The sequence below is a fragment of the Sorex araneus genome, chromosome 11 (genome assembly GCF_027595985.1).
Source record: "Sorex araneus isolate mSorAra2 chromosome 11, mSorAra2.pri, whole genome shotgun sequence".
NCBI lineage: Eukaryota > Metazoa > Chordata > Mammalia > Eulipotyphla > Soricidae > Sorex > Sorex araneus.
The window spans coordinates 52,568,148-52,591,620 of record NC_073312.1 but is presented as its reverse complement, the minus strand read 5'-3'; the positions used below and the strand labels follow the sequence as shown (position 1 = coordinate 52,591,620).

The 23,473-nt window shown below is 40.8% G+C and overlaps 1 protein-coding gene across 6 annotated transcripts in view; it reads right to left on the bottom strand.

The window, feature by feature from the left end:
- ASAH2 (N-acylsphingosine amidohydrolase 2) overlaps positions 1-23,473 on the bottom strand; it is a 115,325-nt gene that overhangs the window by 56,188 nt on the left and 35,664 nt on the right. For 5 of the 6 annotated variants that reach the window (XM_055119594.1, XM_055119595.1, XM_055119597.1 and 2 more), the window contains 6 exons: positions 22,727-22,858; positions 18,595-18,806; positions 16,173-16,322; positions 8,329-8,505; positions 6,946-7,073; positions 5,936-6,013 (listed from right to left, as the gene is read on the bottom strand). The exons of the other annotated variant lie outside the window; for it this stretch is intronic. In XM_055119594.1, coding sequence (XP_054975569.1) covers positions 5,936-6,013; positions 6,946-7,073; positions 8,329-8,505; positions 16,173-16,322; positions 18,595-18,806; positions 22,727-22,853 — 872 coding nt within the window. In that variant the 5' untranslated portion in view covers positions 22,854-22,858. The remainder of the gene's footprint in view (positions 1-5,935; positions 6,014-6,945; positions 7,074-8,328; positions 8,506-16,172; positions 16,323-18,594; positions 18,807-22,726; positions 22,859-23,473) is intronic. 6 annotated transcript variants of the gene reach the window in all.

Genomic DNA, 23,473 nt, shown 5'->3' with positions numbered 1-23,473 from the left:
TTTTTCTCTTCTCCTTGAGTCCTTTGCATAGTTTATTCAGAGCAAGTCCTTTTTGTATGGACACAGGAAGACTTAACAAATGTTATGCTTTTGTAACCTGGGAGTTTTTTGACTCTACATGATATTTTCCTCCAGGGCATCTGTTCTCTTGACCTAAGCCTCAGCTGCCCTTACTTCCTAGCACCCCCAAAGCACGGTCCCAACGGGGGATGAGAAGGACCCAGGGCAAGCGGTGAGTTGTGTGCTGCCCTGGCATCGAGATGGGCCTGGCCAAAGTGCCTAATGCTTAACTATAAGTTAAGAGCTTGATCATGGACAAATGCTGTCATGATCCAAACAGTGATAACTAGATCTGGACCCTGCTAGGGTGAGGAATGATTAATCTGGCCTGAGTGCTGTGGTCTGAGCCTGTGGCAAGATGTTGCCAGGATTGCTGCCTTGCAAACCTCAATGTATCTCTTGCTATGTCCATACAAAAATAACTAGTATTAAGATGTTAATAAGTTCCTGAACTAAGGAAAAGAAAAAACCTTAAGAGTCAGGAAGGGCTTTGGAATGCTCTGCCCTCAGGAAGGGCTTTCTTATGTTGATTTTGCTACCTGGCTGGGTGTAGCCTAGAAGGCAAGGTGGGAGAGAGAAGGGGGAGGAGAGACTAGAAAAGAGGCGGCAGTAGATCCAGAGAGAGGCGGGAGCTGGGAGTGCGGGAGATGAGAAAGATGGAAGATTGAATAAACGGTAACTAATCAGCAACCAGCTTGGTCCTCGTTCTTCCTTCGCCTGTCCTTGGCCAACGGCTGTCCCAATCCAGCCCATACACTGCGGTTCCAGGGCACCGAACGCGGGCGGTGAGACAGAGCTGCCCGGAGAGCCCGCAAGTGCACTCGCCCCTTGGTGAGCCTTAGTTTTTTACACAGCCCCAGTATTTTTATTTTTTAACAATATCATAAAGCTAGTTCCCAAAGTGAATGAAACCACTAAAGTCCTGCTTTAACCTCCCAGTCCAGCTGACTTATTATTATATATTCCACACAAAGAAATGAAAAGAAGAAAATGCACCTGGATATTAACCACAGTTGACTTTGGGAAATATAATGAGTTTATTTTTCTTTCTTTCTCTCTTTTTTGGGGGTGGAGGTGGGGTTCACTCCTGCCTTTGCTCAGGGATCACTCCTGGCACTACTCAGAGAAGTATACAGCTTTACAATTACCTTGATTTTCCAGTTTCCCTGACTTTGGTGGAAGGCATTTTAGGTTGCATTTCCCTGATAATTAGTGATGACCCATTGTCTTTTAAATGGCCCTTTCTATGACTCTTTCTGTAAGAATGAGAGGATTTGCATTGTACAAAATAAGGAGACAACGGAGCAATCTTCAAACAACTATTAAAACTTTCTTATAGTTCCAATGAATCATCATAGTAAGTTATGCCAGCCAGTATAATCATACCAATTCTTACAGCCCATAGGTAAAGTATGGGAAAAGGGTGTGAGGGGGAAAGGAGGACTGTGAGGGGAATGTCCATATCGATTACCTGCAAATCCAAGAAACTGAAAGAAGCAAAAGAGATCTGATAAGGAAAGAGCGGTGAGACTACCTATCTTCTGGCATAAGCTTGAGGATGTGCATGAGGAATGACACCCCCAGCCAGAGCTAAGAGTCATCTACCCTGCCCCTTCACTTTTTTCTTGCTACAGACATTGAATGTTTGCTTTGTTTTTCCTCTTCAGTTTCTTTTTGTTTGAGAAGATGTCACACCCGCAGATGCTCAGGGGGCCATATAGGATACCTGGGATCAAATCCGGGTTAACTGCTTGCAAGGCAAGTCAACATGCAAAGCACTACCCCACGGTGCTATCATTCTGGCCCTCTCCCCGGTTTATTTATAACCTGGTATTTTACTACATCAGGGTCTCTACAGACCAGAGTATTCCCATAGGCAATGCCAAGTGTGGCCTCAAAAATGAAGAAGAGAAGAAAAAAGAAGAGAAGAGGGGAAGGGAGGAGATACGAGGGAGGGTATGGGAGGGGAGAAGAAGGATAAAAATGTGGTAACTAAGTCTCAGGGACTTCAGAAAGATTTGATTAGGGAATATAGACACAGCATCTGATCTAGGTATTTGATGCCTGATTTCAAAGCCAGGAAATATATCCTTCCAAGGACTGGATATATTGTTGGACACAGAATAGGTAAAGAAATGAAAGCAAAGATGCAAGTAAGAAGAAATGAATGATGAACTTCAATGTGGTTTTCAGTGTTGAAGACAACAATCTCACTATGGCACTGGATAGTGTATCAGTATTCTTATTCTGAGCTAGATCCTCTGCCCTGAGGATCTAGCTCAGAATAAGCTATGAATCAATTCTGAGATTCTGTGCTTCCAAACTCCTCATTTCTTAGTTTTCTGTCTAACAGCAGGCAGCTACATGTGATAGTTCAGTTACTCAGCAGCCCAGATTTGACTTTACATTGTAGGTTACTTTTAATGTATTCAAAGAGAAATTATCACTGTGCAACAAGAGGCAATCATAGGAGCAATTACATCAGGGGTAACATATGGCCCCTGAAGAAACAATGGAAAATTAGTGCTGGGTGTTAAGCACAGCAGATGGGGAAGCATTATCATAACCTTGATGATTGACCCTGGGACTTCTAGTCATATCATACAGTTACATATGAGGGACCAAAGAGCAGCTGGGTAAAAGGTTAACATTTTTGAGTTTTATTTTCTCATTGTTAAGTGATTTAGAAACAGGTAAAATGCAGATGTAAATGGTCTCAGTCATTCTACCAAGGTTTGTAAAGAGCTACTTTTTTTTTAATTCTTTTATTGATTCACCATGTGGAAAGTTACAAAGCTTTCAGGTTTAAGTCTCAGTTATGCAATGCTCAAACACCCATCCCTTCACCAGTGCACATATTCCACCACCAAGAATCATGATATACCTCCCCCCTTCCCAAGAGCTACTTTTTAAGAAGTCTTAGATATTTGTTGTTATACTAACATTACCCCAACCAAATTTCCCACTAAAGCATTCCACCATCTAAAGTTAGACTTATCTTCCTAGATTCTTTGTTTATTCCCTTCCAAACTCAGCCCATCCTCTTGACCTATAACACTACTTCTCCTTACACTGTAGGAAATCCTTATGATTGTCCTTCTCCCATGGGTGTCCTCTTCCCCCCACCCCATCTCCCCCTGTTTCCCAAGACTTGGCAGTCACACCCATAGGCTGCCTCTGGCTGGTGCCAGAGCCAGACAACAGCCACAATCCAGAGACTCATTGTCCTCTCTCTTAGAAGATATCATAAAAGGACACATGCCATAGCCACGCCACAGGACCCTGTGCCAGGCTGTTCCATTAGGGGCACCCGGGGGGGGGGTGAGTCCCCTCCCCACCCCAAGGGACCCAGCCCTGGAAACAGAAAACCTCCAGAACTCAATCACTGCCTCACTCAGACCTGCTCTCCACTCGCTCAGCGGAGCCTCACCCAGGAGTGAACTCTCTCCCGGACCACATGGCCACAAATGACATATCATACCTCACACCACTCAAATTCTAAAAGCAGCACAGTGCACCATATTTGGTGGGGTTTAAAGCACACAAGGCTCAACCTTCAATAACATATTAGCAATCTCTTATAGAAGGGCTTAATGGGCCCTGGGTGAGATAAAACAATCTTCATACACTTCCCTCTAAGGAAACTTTTTTGGACCACTTTCAGCAGTTTATTCATAACAAAAAATACAAAATGAATTATTCGTTTCTGCTTTGGGGCAGGGATTAGGGCTTGGGATGAAAACATCCCAAATATGTGGTGGTGGGATTGGCTCATAGCTACAGGCCTAACTCAAAATGTCTCCTTAGTTAAATGCTAGGTGACAAGTAACCAATTTATTCTAAGAGAAGAATGAGTATGAATCCTATTACACCTGTCGATATAAGAAACTTTATTTTACCAGGGAAATTTTAGGCCCCCACTTCATACCCAAAGAAATAACTCTAAGTCTAGGAATTTCAAGCATTTTGATAAGTTAATAAAGGAGTATTATTGTATTACTCTTATTCTTACCATTTAGCTAAAAATCATTTACAAATTTTCTATGCCAAGCATAGAATAAGAGATATACATGTGCTATTGCACTTAGTCTTCTAACAAACTTTAGAAGTATTATCATTTCCAGTTTCAAACAAAATAGTTGAGACATGTGTAGGTCAGCAACTTGTCTCAGGCTTACTAAATGCCAGGGTTGATACTTGAATCCAGGCCCTAAAACCAAACCATAAAATCTGAACTCTTTTTCATACTGCCATGCTGTTCCCCAAGTAGTTCTGGGGTCAACTCTAGTACCTGGATTATGGATTGTAGTCTTCAATGTTGTTGTTTTCTCGTAATACTTTAAATTTAACATGCATTAAAAAAATTCACATAGATATTTCATTCATTCTACCTGGCAGACTCCTACCAACTTTACTAAAACATACTGCAAATATTTTTAAGAATTTACTTCTCTAAAAATAGAAAAAATGAGAAACAGAGCAATTGTATAACTTGACCAAAGTCACAATGCCACCATGATAAGAGCTCCAGAGATGAGATATTGATACAGCAATAACTGATCTTTATACTGTGTGCCAGACAGTGTTAGGCTCTGCATCCAGATAAGCCGTGAGTCTCTCAGAACATTTCCCATGACTGCTTGATTGGATCCCAGGTGTGTCTGCACTCTTAACCATTCCCCTATTGTCAGCCTCTGCTGCCATTATTCTAGCTTCCTCACCCCCTTCTTTTTTTTTTCTCTTTTTTTTCCTTTTTTTTTATTAGTTTATTTTTAATTAGAGAGTCATCGTGAGGGTACAGTTACAGATCCATACATCTTTGTGCTCATGTTTCCCCCATACAAAGTTCGATAACCCATCCCTTCACCAGTGCCCATTCTCCACCACCAGTAAACCCAACATCCCTCCCCCCCTCCCCAGTCCCGTCTCCCCCCACCCCACCCTGCCACTATGGCAGGGTATTCCCTTTTGTTCTCTCTCTCTGATTAGGTGTTGTGGTTTGCAATAAAGGTGTTGAGTGGCCATTGTGTTCAGTCTCTAGTCTGTATTCGGCCCGCATCACCCTTCCCCCACATGACCTCCAACCACATTTTACTTGGTGGTCCCTTCCCTGAGTTACCCAGAATGAGAGACCAGCCTCCAAGCCATGGGGACAACCTCCTGGTACTTATATCTCCACCCTACCTCACCCCCTTCTTAATTAAGGAAATTAATTGAAGAAGTTAAAGTTATCCAGACGATTTTTTTTATAATAGAAGTAACCTACTTACAATTGTGTTAATGTTTCTACTCTCAGTGTACAAAGTTACTTCGCCTCTGCCTCCACCATGTTAAGTCTCTATCCTTAAATCACTCCACCTGTGTCTCTTCCTTCCCTTCCACCTTCAGCCTCCGCCCGCAACCACTTGGCAACCTCTGTTCTTTAGTTAAGCCCAAGGATTGCTGAAAGTAGATGAAAGGACAAACATGATAACCTTTCAGTATCTGTGGTGCAAACCATAATGCCAAAAGGAGAGAGAGAGAGAGAGAGAGAGAGAGAGAGAGAGAGAGAGAGAGAGAGGGAGGGAGGGAGAGGGAGAGAGGGAGAAAGAAAGAGAGAGAGAGAAAGACAAAGAGAGAGAAGTGCCTACCATCAGTAGCAGGTGGAGGCAGGACTGGGGCTGGAAGAAAACTGGGTACATTAGTGGTGGGAAATGTACACTGGTGAAGGGAAGGTGTTAGAACATTGTGTGACTAAAACCCAGTCACAAACAACTTTAAAATTGTTTATCTCAGGATGACTCAATTAAAAATAAAAAATAATTTCCAAGGAGCAGCTATCATCACTACTATTAAACAGAATTTTGTTTTGTTTTGCTTTTCGAAAATACAGTACCTTAAAAGACCCAGGTCATTTCCATTCAGATCTACCATTTTTAAGACCACCATTTCCTTGTCTACATCTGAAGAATACCTGGTCAGTAGAAAAGAGAAGAAAGTCAGTTAGAACCAAAGGTGAACCTCCTGAATAACATACAGTTGAAGCTGACATAAGAAGTACATGACAGATGCAAAAAGAAGATTTGTCTTTGAAATTTTTATTACCAAATTTAATGGAATTTCTCCCCCAAAAAGCATGGAATATGTAAAATCAAGCGTTCTAATGACCTGTAACTTAAAGTATTCTTCTATGTCCTTTCAAGAGAGATTAGATTGTTTTTGAAAAATCAACTTCTTTAAAACCTGCTAAATTATGCAGAAAACCACGGTCAAATTGAACTGAGGTATTATTTTATACCAAGTAACTAAATATATATATACATAAAATCACAGTATAATCACAGTAACCAAATATTTCTTTTCTGTCACAAACCTGACTCATTGCTTAAGATTAAAATAACAACAGTAACAACAAATGAATGATCATCCTTAGTTGTTTTATTCAATATGCTAGTTTTATTTTTTGTTCTTTTCTTCCAGTTTTTATTCTTTTGTCCTTCCTCTCACCATATTCTTTTAAATTAATATTCCCTGAATATAATAGCCACGCGTTTATTTAACAGCAGCATATTGCATACATTTTTTATGTCAATCTTACAAAGAAAGAAACTGAAAGTCAATAATAACTGAATGTCACATAACTATGAAAGAGAAAGCTAAGATGGAAGCCATAGTAGTGCCTGAGTCCTAAACACAGAATTCTTCAAATATTGACATGATTCTCACACTCAGGAAAGTGGGCTGCCCAGGGGTATGTTTCTACCTTCAATATTCATTTCTGCGTGTTCTGATTGTAAATTGTTATCATATTTTCAATTTTTTCTAAAAGTCCACAATTTTCCCCAAGTACCAAGATTTCCTTGTTTTTAAAATCAAAACACATGATATCATTTTGATATCCCTCACCTTGATCTCTCTGACTCTGGATTCTGAAGGTAAGAAGTAGGGCTTCGATTGATCTGGGTCCCATTCACAATTCCTTTATTGATAAGGATTTTGCCTGGTTTCAGGTTTCTGTGTGCTATCTCAATGCTCTGTACGTTAAAAATAGTTTTAAAAAATGTTAATAATCCCAGCGGGGATAATGACCTTGTCAGCATAAACAGAGATTCTGGTGGACAATTTCCTTTGTGTCCAACCTGTTTACACATGAAGGGGAAAGCTGGAGAACTGCCACACAGGGAGTGTCTTCCAGAGGTTAAGAATGAAAGTCTGCATGGATGAGATAGAGAAATTCTGTCTGTATGAAGGACTTTAATCTATCAGTTGAAAGACTGCCTCTCACAGCCATGGGTTAGGCACAATCTCCTGTTTCAAATGGCCAAAATGGGAAACATATGCATATCCACATTGCCTGCTATTTCCATCACACCATCCTTTAATACCACCCATCTTTTCACTTTGTGAAACACAAACATTAGCACATTTTTCCTAACTATATATATATCAAACTAGATATATGGATATATATGCAAATATATGCATATAACTATTTTTGCATAAACATAAATAAGAATTCACAAAACAAACTATATTCATACAGGATGTTATACACTATATGTTATAATATATTATTATCTCAATTTTTAATTATTATAGAATTCAAAGCTTTCAGTTTTATAAAGTCATTCATAGATTACCAAGTAGAATTTGAAAAACATTGTTATAAGGAAATAATCTCTGACAACTGGTTTTTTGAATGCGCAAGAATACTTTATGAGAAAAGTAGAGTAGAGAGAGGCTGTATCTGAAAGGAAAAGGGATAAAGAAATTATTAGCAAGAATGCTATAAAATTATCTAATATGATGGAAAACAGTAGAAAAAGGCGTAAAATCTATCTTAGCCAGGAATGGTAGAAGAGTTTGGGGCGATTCTAAAAGTTCTTATGAGTCTAGAAGGACTTGAAAACTGAGGGTCTGTGTTCATAAATTGAATACTTTAGTATGCTTTTAGATAAATACAAGAAAATATTTAGGAATAAAAGGAAAATTGGAACTGCCTATAATTACTTATAGCCCTATAATGGGTTTTTTCATGACTTTGTACAGAGACTAGACTATGTGGCACCCAATCATTTTAAAAGGATTTCATGCAAAGTGGTTTGTTTCTTTGGACGACTGCATGGTGTTTGCTATCACCACAGAACCTGCTGCTTCCAATCCAGTCAGTATCTCATAGGTCGTAAAACTGTGCTCAGACCAAAACCCTCCAGAGACTCTTCAAGTCACACCAAACTGCTCCAGAAATATGTAAACAGCAGTGAACAGCTAGCTTCCTCTGCGGCCTACCTTCACAATGCCAGAGACCATGAACTCAGAAGTTCGATTGTTGTATCCTTCACTGGCAATTACAAAGATGGTATACTGGAAATATCCAGCCGGACCGGAGTGTGTGTGAGTGCCACTCAGGATAACATTGTCTCTTCTATACAGGTTGCCATATTTACTCTTCAGTCTATTCAAGACCTTCGGGCAAGAGAAAGGAAAACACAATTAAGAAGAAAATAACATAGGTGCTTATTAAGAGACTGAACTTTGATGGATCCAATCACTGATGCATACTCCCAACATTTCCGTCAAGTGGCCTTTCACTCTATGCTTCAATGTATCACTCCAGTAGCAACAATTGTAATATCTAACATTACATAGATTTTTGCACTGTGCCAAGCACAATGCTGGGATATTGAACAACCCCGGGAGATAGATGATTTAGCAGAGAGCACTGAGGTTCACAGAAGTTCAATCATTTGCCCCCCTGATCTAATAAATAGCAGAGCTAGTTCTGCAGCTCTAGAACGGCTACTCTTATGGCTGCAGCATTCATCAGGCCCAAAGTATTAGTATTTAGGCACAGTTTTAAGGACAAGGAATATGTGAGGTTTCCATTTGGAACAAGCTTCTATGCTAATGGGGAAGAGAGGCAAAAAAGACACATAAAAATGAGTCTGTGGGAAAATGGACACTGACCCTCGGCCTCGGTTCTTTGGGTGGGAAACCAGAGACGGCCTGGGGAACTGCCACAGTCAGACAGTAGCCAGCAAGGAAAGTGCAAGCATCAGCTTTGTGCTCAGTACAGCGTTTGACTGTTCCCCAAGCAACAATCTTTCCCACGGCTCTATCTAGATTGTTCTTTGCTTGGCCTTTGCTCTGTATGGTATATATTTCCCTCCTGACAAAGCTGTAATGAAGTTAGGGCACCCTGACCAGCCTGATGCTACTGGCCTAGCTTGCTCAACTGGTTTGGTTCAGCTTGCTTGGCCACTCCTGCCTGCTGCCACCCTCAGTACCCACCTTAAAGCCCAAGTGCTTTCTTAGGGATTGGAAATCATTATGTACAAGCTCTCAAAGATCTAGGCTGGCAGCACAGTAATTTGCATAAAATATGTACTGATAAATGTTATTTTATGTATGTATATAAATATATAGAACTGGGTAAGGAAAGGAAAAGTGATAGGAGAGGGGGTTGTTTGCTTTTTAACCTTTAAAAAAAATTATCTTAAGCACTGTGATTTACAGTAATGAGACTGGCAAGGTTTCGTTCAAAAAACTTTCCAAAACCACATTCTGCACCAGAGTGTCAGCTTCGCTCCGCGCCACCCTGTCCCAGTGTCCCCCTCCCCACTACCCTATCACACCACCCTCCCTAAAGAGCAGTCTCAGATGCTGTTGCCTTTGAGTGTTTGTTGTTTCTTTCATATATAACTTCATAAAACTCAAAAGAGGAAGACCATGCTGCATCTATCCCTCTCCTCACAAGCTTTACTCAGCACACTTAACTTTTTGACTAACTCAACTATTTCATTAAATAATTGGTTAATCACAGACTCTAAAAAAGATAGCTGACACCAATGATAGTGATGGGGTGTGGAGTTAGTGTTCGGATTCAACGTTGTCATTAAAAAAATATTTTTAATTGAGATTGTGTAGTTTACAATACTGTTAATAATGGTTTCTCATGCCCATAATTCTAATATCACACCAAGGAAAGTGTCTTTAATGAAGGAAGATTAGAGTATAAGCTGGGTCTGCAACCTCAGGCAGGAAAGTGTCCCATGCATAGGAAATAACCTGCAAAAGCCTTTTATCGCCTCACTTCTCAAAATGATGAAGTCAATATTCACTGACAAATTGCTGGTCTAAGGGAAGCTAGCTTTTCTGACTTAAAAATACCCAACAATCTGAAGGAAAGTTAACCATGTACTTTGTCAGCCCTCTCTTGCTAGCCCCAGTAGGGAGCAACTTGAAAGAAGTAAATTGTTTCGCTTCAGTTGGGTCTTTGAACCACTGCAGTTCCCACACATTTGAGTTCAACCTCAGCACAGGAAAGACTTCTGCTTTAATTTAAGATTCATGCTCTAAGTTAGAAGTTACAAATCTTGAGTTTTCAAACTAAAGAAAAGGACTACAAATAACAAAACTCTTATCCTAAACTTCAATCTGATATAAGGTCAGATACAGAGGATATTTGGGGAAAAGAAATTAAAATTCAATTATCTAATAACAAAGCCTGCAAATATTCATCATGAATAGCATGCTTCCTATTCCTAAGGGAAGAGCATTTTAATGGAGATGTTGTATTAATATCTAAAATTTAATTTTTTATCTTTATCCCCCGCCCCTTGCTTTTAGTGACACTCTTGGGAACATGACATAGAGTAGGAAGTTGTCTGTCTCTGCTGTGTCTCACAGCTCAGAAATCTTCCTTAATATCCAGTGCTAAACTTGGTTTTAAGTCTCTGGATTTTGCTGTTGGTGGGATTACATGGTGCTGGTGCTGGGGGCAGTTCCTGGGTGTGACCGCCTAGCTACTGGAAAATGGGAAATCTGGGAGGAAGAGGCCCAGTCCTTATCCAAGCAGGCTTGGAGGTCTCAGACCTGGGTCCCACACACCTGGGTTCCTCTGCCAGTACCTTCATGCATGAAGCTTGTCTGAACATGTGAAGAGGGGCCTTGAGCATGGCCATGGCTAGGCTCCGGAGGTCTTTGGCCTCAGGAGTTCTTCTCAGGGTGGGGAGGGAAGCTGGAGCCCAGCCCCTCTGAGGGGTCTCAGGGAAGACAGCCAGGAACGCAGGCAAGAGACTCTCTGCCTAGCATCTTATAGCCTACTTCTCCCTCTGGGAGAACTTGGCAAGCTACTGAGAGTTTCCTGCTCACATGGGAGAGCCTCACAAACTCCCCATGGTGTATTCATATGCCAAAACCAGTAACAATGATGGGTCTCATTCCCCTGACCCTGAACGAGCCTCCAACGCGGCATCATTGGAAAGGATGAGTAAAGAGAGTCTTCTAAAATCTCAGGGCTAGTACAAATGGAGACGTTACTGAGACCGCTCGAGAAATTCAACAATCAATGGGATGATGATGATGATTCAGTGCTAGAAATTTCATCAGTCCTAAAGTGGAAGCTGAGAACTTGCCAGAAACTATAATAAATAAGATATATAACTATTCACATACATTCATTTGCCACAACTTCCTTTGTTTCACTTGGAATTACAAAGTGGGTTCATTTAGAGGACTTTACATTGGGGACAAATAAGAAGAGACAGTAGCATCTACAAACCAACACATTAAATCTTCTTCCCCTGAGAGCTCCAAACCTGCAAGCCTATGTTTTGACGTTTCTATTTTTGCAAAGGACTTCACCACTTCCCCAATCAGAACCATCTCTGACTCATCAGAAAAGCATTGTAATACAGAAATAATGAATGTGGACTCTGACACCAAGATACTCGTCTAACGCTACGTGCTGTGTTCTCTTGGACAAGTTATTTGACTCTGCAATTTAGTTTCCCAATTGTCAAATTACATACCTTGTCAAATAGTACCTCCCTTATTTTAATTGTTTGGTGGACTAATTAAAATATATGTGAGGTAGCTGGAGGATTAAATGGAAATATACATGAAGCTCTTTGAATGCTTCTTGATTCATTATGAGAATAATGTCAACAGTAGCTATGCCCATTCATTCCCCAACTTGTTAATATTTAGTTTGATAATGAGAAAACCAACCTCTCAATACCATGATGTCTCATTGCTCCCCATTTAGGATTTTCATGCCAGTCTCACATGATATTGGTAAACTACCAAATAATGACCAAAAAAAGTTGTTACTGCAACTGAGGCTACCAAGAGTTGTGGGGAGAGGTGTTAGGGTAGGAAGAGATAGACTGGAAGTTCCATAAAGACATGGTGGAGGATTTCCAGCATTTTGGCAAGGGTAAAAATAAATTTGCACCCCAAAAGCACAGAAATGAATACTATTATAAATGATGCTCCTCAATAATAAAGATAACCATATAAAATAGATAGAAAAATACTTCTGCCTCCTGAATTTTCTGTCTAGCTGTTTCAGCTTTTCAATACATCATAAAACTCATGGGTGAAATCTTTAGTATTTGAAGTGCCAAATGTTATTACTGTTTCTCAACAGAACCCTTATACTAATAGAAACAATCTGCTCATTTGTAGTGTTACCTTAAATTCTAGTCTGATCATTTATCTCTCAAATATCACTGAGTAAACATCCTAAGGCAAAATTGTGTTTGCATCACTTCTCCACTTAAAAGTCTCTGAGAACTCCTTATTACCTGCCAAATTATACTCAATGTCATATCCCAGGACCTCAGACAATTATTACAGCCCTCTTTCCCTACTTTTCCTGTATCTTCCATTGGGAGATACAGCTCCAATTACATGCCTACATGTATCCTAGCAGAACTGACGCTATTCTTTAAAAAAAAAAAAATCTTCCTTCCTCCCTATGCCGCCCTGTGTCCATGTTCTCTCTACCCCTTTTAACCTCAAAACCTTCTGCCCATTCAGTGCTGGGAAATGAGGCTCAGTAGTAATACGCCTTATATTTCTGAGGCCCTGGATAACAATCCCAGGCACAGAAAAACAAATCAAACAAAACAAATTAAGCAATTAATTAAATCCTGACCATTGAAAAGGGGACTGGGAAAATCTGGTTAAAGGAGTCTACTGCATGGTTAAGGTAGAAACAGATTCCTCATGATGTGGCTAATGTAATATATACAGGTGTTGTATATATTACCTAAAACATAATGTTTTAGTACAATAGTGCTTCGGTTTTTTAAATGAAAAATTTTCTACCATTTAATTTTTGAAATTTCTCCCTAATTTCCCTTTTTGGGGGATGTGGAGGTAAGGGGGAACACCCAGTGGTGCTCAAGGAGTACTCCTAGAGGGCTCAGGGGATCATTTGTAGTGCCGATCAAACATGGATCAATCACCTTACCTGCTGTACTATCTCTGCAGCTCCATCCTCCCTAATTTCCAAATCCTCTTGATAGTTTTGAAAAAAAAAATGTTTTCGCTTTTATGCCACAACTGGCAAGTTCTCAGGGACTCCCTGACTTGTGCTCAGGGATCATTCCTGGTAGGACACAGTGGGCCATATGTGGTACCAAAGATTGAACCCAGATCTACTGCATGCAAGACTAGTGCCTTAACCACTGGCCTCTGTTTTAAATTCTTTGATACCCCTACCATCAAGGAGGGAAGCTTAACTTGACTACCTTTTAGTGTAAATTAGCTAAGTGACTGACTTGCTTCTAATGAATAGGATAGAGTGAAAGTGATGGTGTTATTCCTGAGATCAGATCAGACAAGACACTGACTCCTTCTGTTCTCTCTTGAGTTATTTGTTCTGAGAGAAGCCAGCTGCTATGTCATGAAAAATTCAGAACAATGAGGAACTAAGGTCCTCTGTGAAAAGCCATATAAGTGAATCTTAGTAGAAATGGATCTTCAAGCCCTAGTTAAGTCTTCAGATGACTAACGCCAATATTATGATTTCAAGGTACCCTAAGTCAAAACCACCTCATTAAACCTGTCCTGAATTCCTGACATAGAATGTACTGGGATCAGGAATGCTGTTTTAAGTCACTATATTTTGGGACTGTTTATTGCTCAGTGAAATAAAGCAAATACACCACTGTACTCCAGTTAATTATGGTTATTTGCTTATTTTTGTTATAATTCTCCCCATTCCCCAACCAGGAGTGAGCTCACAGGGATAGTGGGTTATGATTCACTTACCTGGTGTTTCCCCTGAAGGAATTATCTAAGTACATTGCAAAAAAATTGGTGACTAATGCATTCCCCACCTAAAATAATATAATAATGCCATGTTATATAATAATATTATGTTTTAGAGTGTGGATTCAGAAATCTGACACATGTTTGTGTGTCCAGAACCCAGTTTTGTTATTTGCTGGCTACAAATTTGGTAAAGACATCCTTCTTTAAGACTCCTTACTCATAAAATGGTGACAATAGACCTATTTCAGTTTTGTGGTAAATGTAAGCATAAGACATATAATTCCCTATTCCTCCTGCTTCTATTCCACAACTTGAGAGGGAATGACCAGGAAAAAATATTTTTACACGCTTCCATCACCTTCTTTTACTGGTCCTGTCAGACAACAGAAGCAGTATTCCTAAGTGAGGCTGACAGAATTTGCCACTGAATTTGGCTTTTCATGGTCATGTTCCAGGTACTCCAGACTTTCTTTTTTCTTGCATTTGTGAATATGTCAGTAGACATTTAAAAAGTACTATCTGTCTGACCATGATGGCCACTCAATATCTCTATTGCAAACTACAACACCCAAAAGGAGAGAGAACAAAAGGAAATGTTCTGCCGCAGAGGCGGTGGGGTGGTGGACGGGATACTGGGAACATTGGCGGAGGAGAATGGGCACTAGTGGAGGGATGGGTAAATGATCATTCTATCACTAAAATGCAAACATGAAAGTTCATACGTTTGTAACTGCACCTCATGGTGATTCACTAATAAAAATTTTTTAAAAAGAAAGTACTATCTGTGATCTGATCCCATGCAGAAACCTAAGTGGGTGGGGACCTAAAAAAGGACTTAGACAGACATTGGATGTCCACCATCTATCACTCTTTTTGTTTCTCTGCCTGTCTTCTCCTTTTTCCCCACCTCCCTCACCCCTACCCACTCTCCTCTTTCTGGTTCACATAACTCAGCAGGTCAAGACCCCTTCCCTTGTAACCTTTCTGCTAAATTTCACCTCTCTACGTGTGAATAGCAAGATCTATACTGGAAGGTGGGGGTAGGAGTGGGGTGGTGGTGGTAGGGGGATAGAAAAGTTTGACATATTCACAATGCAGTAAAAAATAGGCGATGACACATTATTTTAAAATTTTATTATGGAGGCTTGCTCTTCAAGCCCATGTTCTTCCTTGAACATATATCTCACTTGCTTACCTCTATACATCTTTGCTTGCTTACTCTATCTACTCTGGAGGAGTTTGTTTTCTCTCTTGAACACCTCTTCTCTTTCTCTCCCCTCACAACTTTCTAAGCAAGATTTGTTCAATAAAAACTATTTTGCTTCACAATGGATAAACAAATACCATTTTAATATGTAAATTTACCAGCACATTCCCCCCAAATTAGAGTAGTATATTGAGACCTCCATGGACTGTTTCCCAGTGTTTTTATAATTTATGGTCAACCTCACCTTAATATTATATTTTAATTCCCATCGGTTTTCCTGCATATATTCGCCACTATCTAAAGACTTAAAGGGAGAACTAGTGATTGATTAGTTGGTGTTCCCAGACTTACATCAATAGGGATTAAATGAAAGCATGTATGTGAAGTTCTCCTAAAAGCTTTCTGAAAAATAGCATTAATAATGATGTGAAACATTAACTGAATTGAAAGCAAATGTTGGCCAGGAGGATCTCAAGTGAGAAGCTAGGCAGAAGAGATAGTACAAAAGCTAAAGCACTTAAGACTACAGCTACAACTGTGGCTCAAATTGAGGTCCTACCAAGCAAGGACCCTGAATTCAACCAGATATGGCTCTTGAACACAACCAGGTGTTACCCTATGATCTCCAAATATGAAAAAATAGCCGTTTAATATAATCATCTGTTGGACTATCAAGCTCATTTGGGATATGATGGTAGAAAAACTTTACGGGATGAAAAAGCCAGAGAACTTGGTCACTATCACATCCATCCACATACTTTTCTTTTAATCATGACATTTCTTTCATTTCTTTTATAAAATTTGTTTATTATTTCTTTAATGAATTTTTGATTTCTCAAAGGTCATTATAGTCACTTACCTCCAGCCTGAGTCGTTGGGAAACCATGCCTATATCGATGCTGACAAACACGGTTCGATTTGACCCATCAGGTTCTGCCATGATGAAAGCACGACTGTATAGTCTGGTGAGGAGGCCCCGAGCTTTCTGACCAGATTTGCTGTAACCCATCTGCAAAGGAACAGCCAGTCACTTTATCACACTAGCCTGCTGCCAGAAATTAGGCATGACCACCCAAGAACACTTAAGACAAGAGAAAACATGACACTGCAGTTCCAAATGAGATGATGGACATGCTTTCAAGAATGACTCCAACATTATAAAAGAAAATTTGGTCTTCTCTGTAGAAAAATGTAAATTTATCATTCAGCAAAACCTATTAGCTAGTCTACTGATGAGTAAGAGCTAGGGTGACTTTAGAATATTATTGCCACTCTTGAGAGCTTTTAAAGCCTTTTTTTAAAAGACAAAATCTTTTCTCTTACTTGCCCAATCACTACACAAGGGAATTCTTTCCCCAGCACTACCCCACATTGTCCAGAAACAACCTGAAAACTGAAGCTTCTCTCACTGTTTAATGCATGAATCCCCCAACCCCCACCCCCAGTAATCTTCACTGAGGGTAGCTCACCCTGGCTTTTATTATGGTGTTCCTCCTTAAGCTAAGTCAGATCAAATCAACCTACCCCAAGTTCCTTCACTAACCATAAATCCCACCTTTAAAATCTAAGCCAATGGGGCTGAAGCAATAGCACAGCGGGTAGGGTGTTTGCCTTGCACACGGCTGACCCAGGTTCAATTCCCAACATCCCATATGGTCCCCTGAACAACACCAGGAGTAATTCCTGAGGGCAGAGCCAGGAGTAACCCCTGTGCATCGCCAGGTGTGACCCAAAAAGAAAAAAAAAAAAAAGCTAAGCCAAGTCTTCAGAATTCTTCCTCCACTGCTTTCTCTATCCAACATGAGCTATTTTAAGATTTATGTTCTTTTCATGCACACAGCAAGGAATAATTGCTAGAACCTAAAATTATTTGGTAGATGGGAGAAAAAAATATCCTCAAACAACCTCACAGTTTCATGTCTTCAGGCAGAACTAACATCAATGATACACCCCTATCAGCCCCGATACCTGAAAACAGTGGAACATTCCTGTAAATCTTTTGGATCCCCCAGTGGCACTGCTTCCGAGCTATCTGAACAATGCCACTCTGTTGATTAAACATATGGGGGATTCTCCTTAAGGTCAGAGAGCTTCAGAGCCATTACTCCAGAAATGACAAAGGTCAGTACCAATGACCTTGGAGGTCATTGGGGAGGGTGCCATCTCCCCATCATTGATAATTTGCTGTGGTTCATCTTTGCTCCTCTATTATAAGCAGTTTGGCTTGGCTCAGGTCTATTCCTCTTCCTTGCTAGAAGATCATGTTAACTGAGTTACCAGCTACCCTTCTAGTGATACTCATTGCCATGCTTCTGTGGCTCACTGACTCTCCAGGGTTACTCACAATTCCCTGTGCTTGTATTAAACTCCTTTGTGCTACACTTGCCAGCATTGTTTCCCATTCTACCACTGTCCCCTCTCTCTCCCTAGCAATTTCCCTTTTTCTATATTAAATCTGTTTGATTTCCAATAAAAGTTGTTGCTATAGTCTAGCGATCTGTCTGCAACCCATTTCTTATTTAACGGTTGGGGATAGGTTTTAGCCCCCAAAGCACCAGGGGACTCTTCCACTGCAGAACAGTGATAAACATGAATCCTTTAATACAGTGAAAAGGCATAAGGAAGCAATTAACATCAATTTATATGGAAAAAAAATTTTACATCCCCCCACACAAAAGTAACCTACCTGAATCACATCAAATAATACATAAAACCTGTAATTATGTGACTATACAGTAAAAGCAGAAATGTGGTGAAAAATACACAGCTCATAGAAAGCAGTTCTGGGGCAGGAAGTTGGCAGTGTCATACTGTGTCTGGATTCATACTCTAGAATGGCTGTCGTATAATAAAACACTGAGTGCTATTCTTGCTTTTCATATTTTATTTAGTGAAAATAATGCCACCATATGCCTTTTGTAAAACTGAAGAGTTACTTGAAAACTTTAGAAAAGTGAGGAATACCTATACTTATACCATCACAGCCAAGGAATGGCATGCTCTTTGTGGCAACCAATGAACCAACTGCAATAGCACTCCTGACACATTAAAAGAGTTTTATTGGGCCAGAGTATTCATAGTACAGAGGGTAGGGTGGTTGCTTTGCATGAAACCAACTTGGGTTTGATTCCCCCCTAATCCATATGACACCCCCACCTCCCAAGCATTGCCAGGAGTGATCCCTGAGTACCAGAACTAGGAGTCATTCCTGAGCATCCCCAGGTGTGACTCAAAGACCTTATACATAAGATATAATCACGAGGAGCTCATGATGTACCTACCAAATTGATTTCAGACACCTGTCCTGTGCAGTCAGCTCGCCCAACACCAATATGGTAGCCACTGAAGTTCTGAAACAGAGGCGGCTCTGGGGTGGTAGTCGCTGTAGTCTTTGGAGTCTCGGTGCTGGTGGTGGGGACTGAACCATGAGTGGTTGTGCGGGTTGTGGAACTGACAGTGGTGGAAGGGTTCTGAGTGGCTGGGAACACTGAATCTATAAAAACACAAGAATTGGATATGTAAGAAACAACATTTCAACTCTGGGATGCCCTCGGGAGAGAGCAGGACAAATCCCCACCCTGCCAAAGCCCCAGCAGCGACACCCATAGCCCACAACTGCCACCAAACCAAAGGGCCACCTCCACTGCTTCATGACTAATCTCTGCGAAGACACCAAACTGACAAAAATGCCAGAGAAACCAGTTTTCAGGTTGAAAACTTTGGATCTTCTAGAAGTGGGGGCAGGCAGCCTCCCTGCCATCCACGGACTTCTGGAAACCAGGCAGCCACACCCACATCCCACAACTGCCACCGTGTCAACTCAAGGTCCAGTTATAGATCCTGGAGTTACAGCCCTGCAACACTTCCAGATTCTACAGTATCCCAGTAGGAGCACACTGAAATAGACGGGAAAGTAACATAGAAGCCAATTTAGCTCAAAAAAACAATACCATAGAAGGCTCAGCTAGCAACAAACAGCTTACTGAACTCTAAGACAAGGACTTAATAACCCCATGGTGAGATACATTTTCACAATTTTCCTTTTACTGACTTTTTTATTACAATTCCATTAGCCATTTTGTTGTAACAAGGAGTAGAGAATAAATTAATAAATTATTTTGTGCCTGCTAAGGGGGCAGGTCTGGAGGGTGATTAGGAAAATGTGGATAATGGTGGAGCAAAGGTGACACTGGTGATGGGATTGATGTTGGAATATTAAATGCCTGTAATAACTGTATGAGAAGCAATTTTGTAAACCACGGTGTTTAAATATAGGGGAAAATACTAAAACTAAGGATAGGCATGATGCTGAATCTTCTCTTACCAATTAAAAAATATGCAATGCCACATATTTTTTAAATGCATTCAGTAAGAGCTGAAATTTTATCTATAAAATGCATAATTACGTTTTTGACTTTAAAAAACAAAACATTTCAGCATACTTTTTTATCATAAATAAGAATAGGTAGATCCAGTTTCCTGAGGAAAAGTCTTTGTATATTCTTCTCTCACAGGAAAGTTACTCAACCAGGATTTCATAGTGAACAAACCAACTTCTTTAACTCAGAATCTGATGCTTTTGAAACAATATTATGAATGGAGTTGAAATTCTATCCTTTCATCCCGAGCCACATTTACTACAAGATACCAATGCCTCAAGGAAAGAAGCAGACATACTAAATCTTGCTTAACTGGTTCTAATGACTGGGGTACAACCAAAGCCAAACCTAGTCAGAGCCAAAGGCAAGTTCTTTGCATTTCATAGCTCTATTTCCTTGCCAATAAAATAATAGTAAGACCTACATAAAAGTTTTACGTGACTCAAATGAGAAAGTGATCTAGACTACAGACTGTAGTGCTTGAAACAAAAGCAACTTCTTCCACAACAATCATTGACAACTTCCCTAAACCTGTCTTCAAATCTTCTCATTTATGAGCAAAAACTAAACAATTTCTACAGATCCCTTAACATGCAGAAATTTAAGACCTCAGAAGATCTTTTCCTCTGAGAACAGATGTAGGAATGCAGAACACAGGAACCTTGTAGAGTCACTGTCACTGTCATCCCGTTGTTCATCGATTTGTTTGAGCGGGCACCAGTAACGTCTCTCAACGTGAGACTTATTGTTACTGTTTTTGGCATATCCAGTACACCACGGGTAGCTTGCCAGGCTCTGCCGTGGGGACACGATACTCTCAGTAGCTTGCCGGGCTCTCCGAGAGGAGCGGAGGAATCAACACAGATTGGCTGCGTGAAAGGTGAATGCCCTACCGCTGTGCTAACACTCCAGCCCTAACCTTGTAGAGTATACACAGAAAAGAAGTAAAGACCTCCAAATCAAAAACTGACAGGAATAATTCATCCCTGAGCCAGGGAGAGAGCATGGGGACCAAGGATGTAAACATATGCACACCGCATGATCCCCTGAGCATCACTGGTTTGGCCCTGGAGCCCGTCCTCCATTTTGTCCCAGCAAAGGTCAGGTGACTCCTATAGTCCCCAACGCCATGCAGCATCCCCAGCCTTAGCATTAAACTGTCCTGCTTGATAGGCTGGGAACTGTCAGGTGTGGTCCCAGGTCCCAGGCACTGCTACGGAATCTTCTCCCACCTTCTACCACCAACACCGCAAATGCTGTCTCCTCCATTGGCCTAAAGCCAATCCTTTCTTTGACTCAGCAGTCAATCTCCACCGTTTCTTCTCTACAGAGTGGGAAGTACCTCTCAAGCAGTGCTCAGTGGCCCTGGGGGGCTACTGCCTGTGCTACTTATCCAACTGAGACAGTGGTTTAGTCCTAGATTCCGGGAATCAACCACGAAGACCACCTCAGCATGCTCAGGGCCTTTGAAGGGCACACCCAGCAGCGCATGGCGTCTCTGTAGCTGTACTCAGCAGTACTCAGGAGGCCGTGTGGGACAGAACCTGGGACAGACATATGCCCTAATCTCTGTACTAAGTTCTCAGCCTCATCTCTACAGATTCTAAACAGATATGCAATTTAATACCAAAGAACAGGCTTCATCATAGACCCATAGTTTAAAATTGTCTATAAATGTAACCTTGTTGTTACTGTTCTTGGCATATCAAATATGCCATGGGTAGCTTGCCAGGCTCTGCCATGCGGGCAGTAACAAGTCTCACAATGGAGACTTTATTGGTGCCCGCTTGAACAAATCAATGAGCAACGGGCTAACAGTGATAAATGTAACCTAGGTTTTAAATACTATATTTTCCAACATTAGAAAGGGTGTGGGGGAGCTGGAGAGATAGTATAGGAGTTAAGGCACTTGTCTTGCATGCAGCTGACCCAGGGTTAATCTCCAGCACTATGTATGGTTCCCTGAGTACCTTCAGAAGTGATCCCTGAGCGTAGAGCCAGCAGTAAGCCCTGAACATCACCAGGTGTGGCCTAAAATAATAAACTTCGTGACTATGAATTCTCTTAAAAAAAAAAAAAACTGGGAAAAAAATCTCTAAGAGCCCCAACTTCCAGGTTCTTTGGAAAATTCCAGAGATCCAAATCTATGTGATGTCAAGATAACAAACAGAGGGCACTCAGGAAGGGTTACAGATCCCCTGCACCATATTGAAACTGCCTATTCTGGCCTGTCTCCCAGTTTATAAGCCCCCCGTAAGGAATTAAAGTTTTCCTCTTTTAAAGTTTTTCACTGGCAAATTGCTTACCAATGGATTTTTCATTTCCTTTTTGCCCCCAGGAGAAGATAATGGCCCCTAAAGAGAAAAGTATCTAGGGGTTCAAGATTCTTAAGTGGAGCCGGGAGAATATTTTTGGGGGGAATAGGGACACTTGGAGAAGCTCAGGGATTTTTCATGCTTCTGTGCTCACCACCATGGCAGTGGTCAGGAAACCTTATATGTTATCAAGGATTTGAACCATGGACCTGGAAGAGTCAATGACCTTGAACAAGTCAGTGAAAGAATATAGGACAAATAAGTACATATAGGAGGCAAAGGTAAACTTGGTAAAAATTGATTTTATAAAATATCATTGTATCACTGTCATCCCATTGCTCATCAATTTGCTCGAGTGGGCACCAATAACATCTCCATTGTGAGACTTGTTACTGTTTTTGGCATATCAAATATGCCACAGGTAGCTTGCCAGACTCTGCTATGTGGGCCGGATACTCTAGTAGCTTGCTGGGATCTCTGAGAGGGGTGGAGGAATCAAACCCAGGTCGGCTACTTGCAAGGCAAATGCTCTACCCGCTGTGCTACTGCTATATTTCAAAAATATAGAAATGATAATTCAATGAATGGTTAAATGATCACCTTGGACTTAAGTACACATTGAACTTTCGTGCTATCAGCATTATCAGGAAACACTCTCCTCTTGGTGAACTCCGTAATTAAGTAGTAATAGCATGCAAGATAATCGCCATGACACTTGCCTTTATGATTTTCAATGGTCCCACTGGTGATAAACAAGAGGCTGAGAAGAGCCACTGTGATCGCAGTCATCATCACAAGGACAAAAATGAGGAATATCTCCAGTGTGGAAAAGGTGCGCTTGGCCATGTCTCCTGGGGGAAAAACAAAGTGGAGAAAGATGGAAGGGACCAAAATATACAGAACCATAAATTGAAGTGCATGTGTTTAGAGCTGGCAAGCATTAAGACATCATATCACTTTCAGATGAATAGACTACTCCACCATCAGTAAATTCAAATCCAAATCCAGTAGTCACTATTTCTATACCCCAAGCCCAGGGAGGATAAGAGCAATGGTATTTCTTTCTTTTATTTTTTTGACACTATGCTTTTTAAAATTTTTTTTGGGGGGGGCAGGATTTTTTTTATTGAATCACTGTTGCAAAGTATTCATGTTTCAGTTTCAGTCATACAATGATCGAACACCCATCCCTCCACCAGTGCACATCTTCCACCAACATTGTACCTGGTACCCCCCATCTCAATCCTCTCCCTGCCTCTATGACATACAATTTACCCCACACTCTCTCTACTTTTGGGCATTGTGGTTTGCAATATAGATATTAAGAGGCTATCACATTTGGTCCTTTATCTACTTTCAGTACACATCTCCCATCCCGAATGATCCCTCCAACCATCATTGACTTAGTGATCCCTTCTCTACTCCAGCTGCCTTCTCCCCCAGCTCTTGAGGCAGGCTTCCATTTA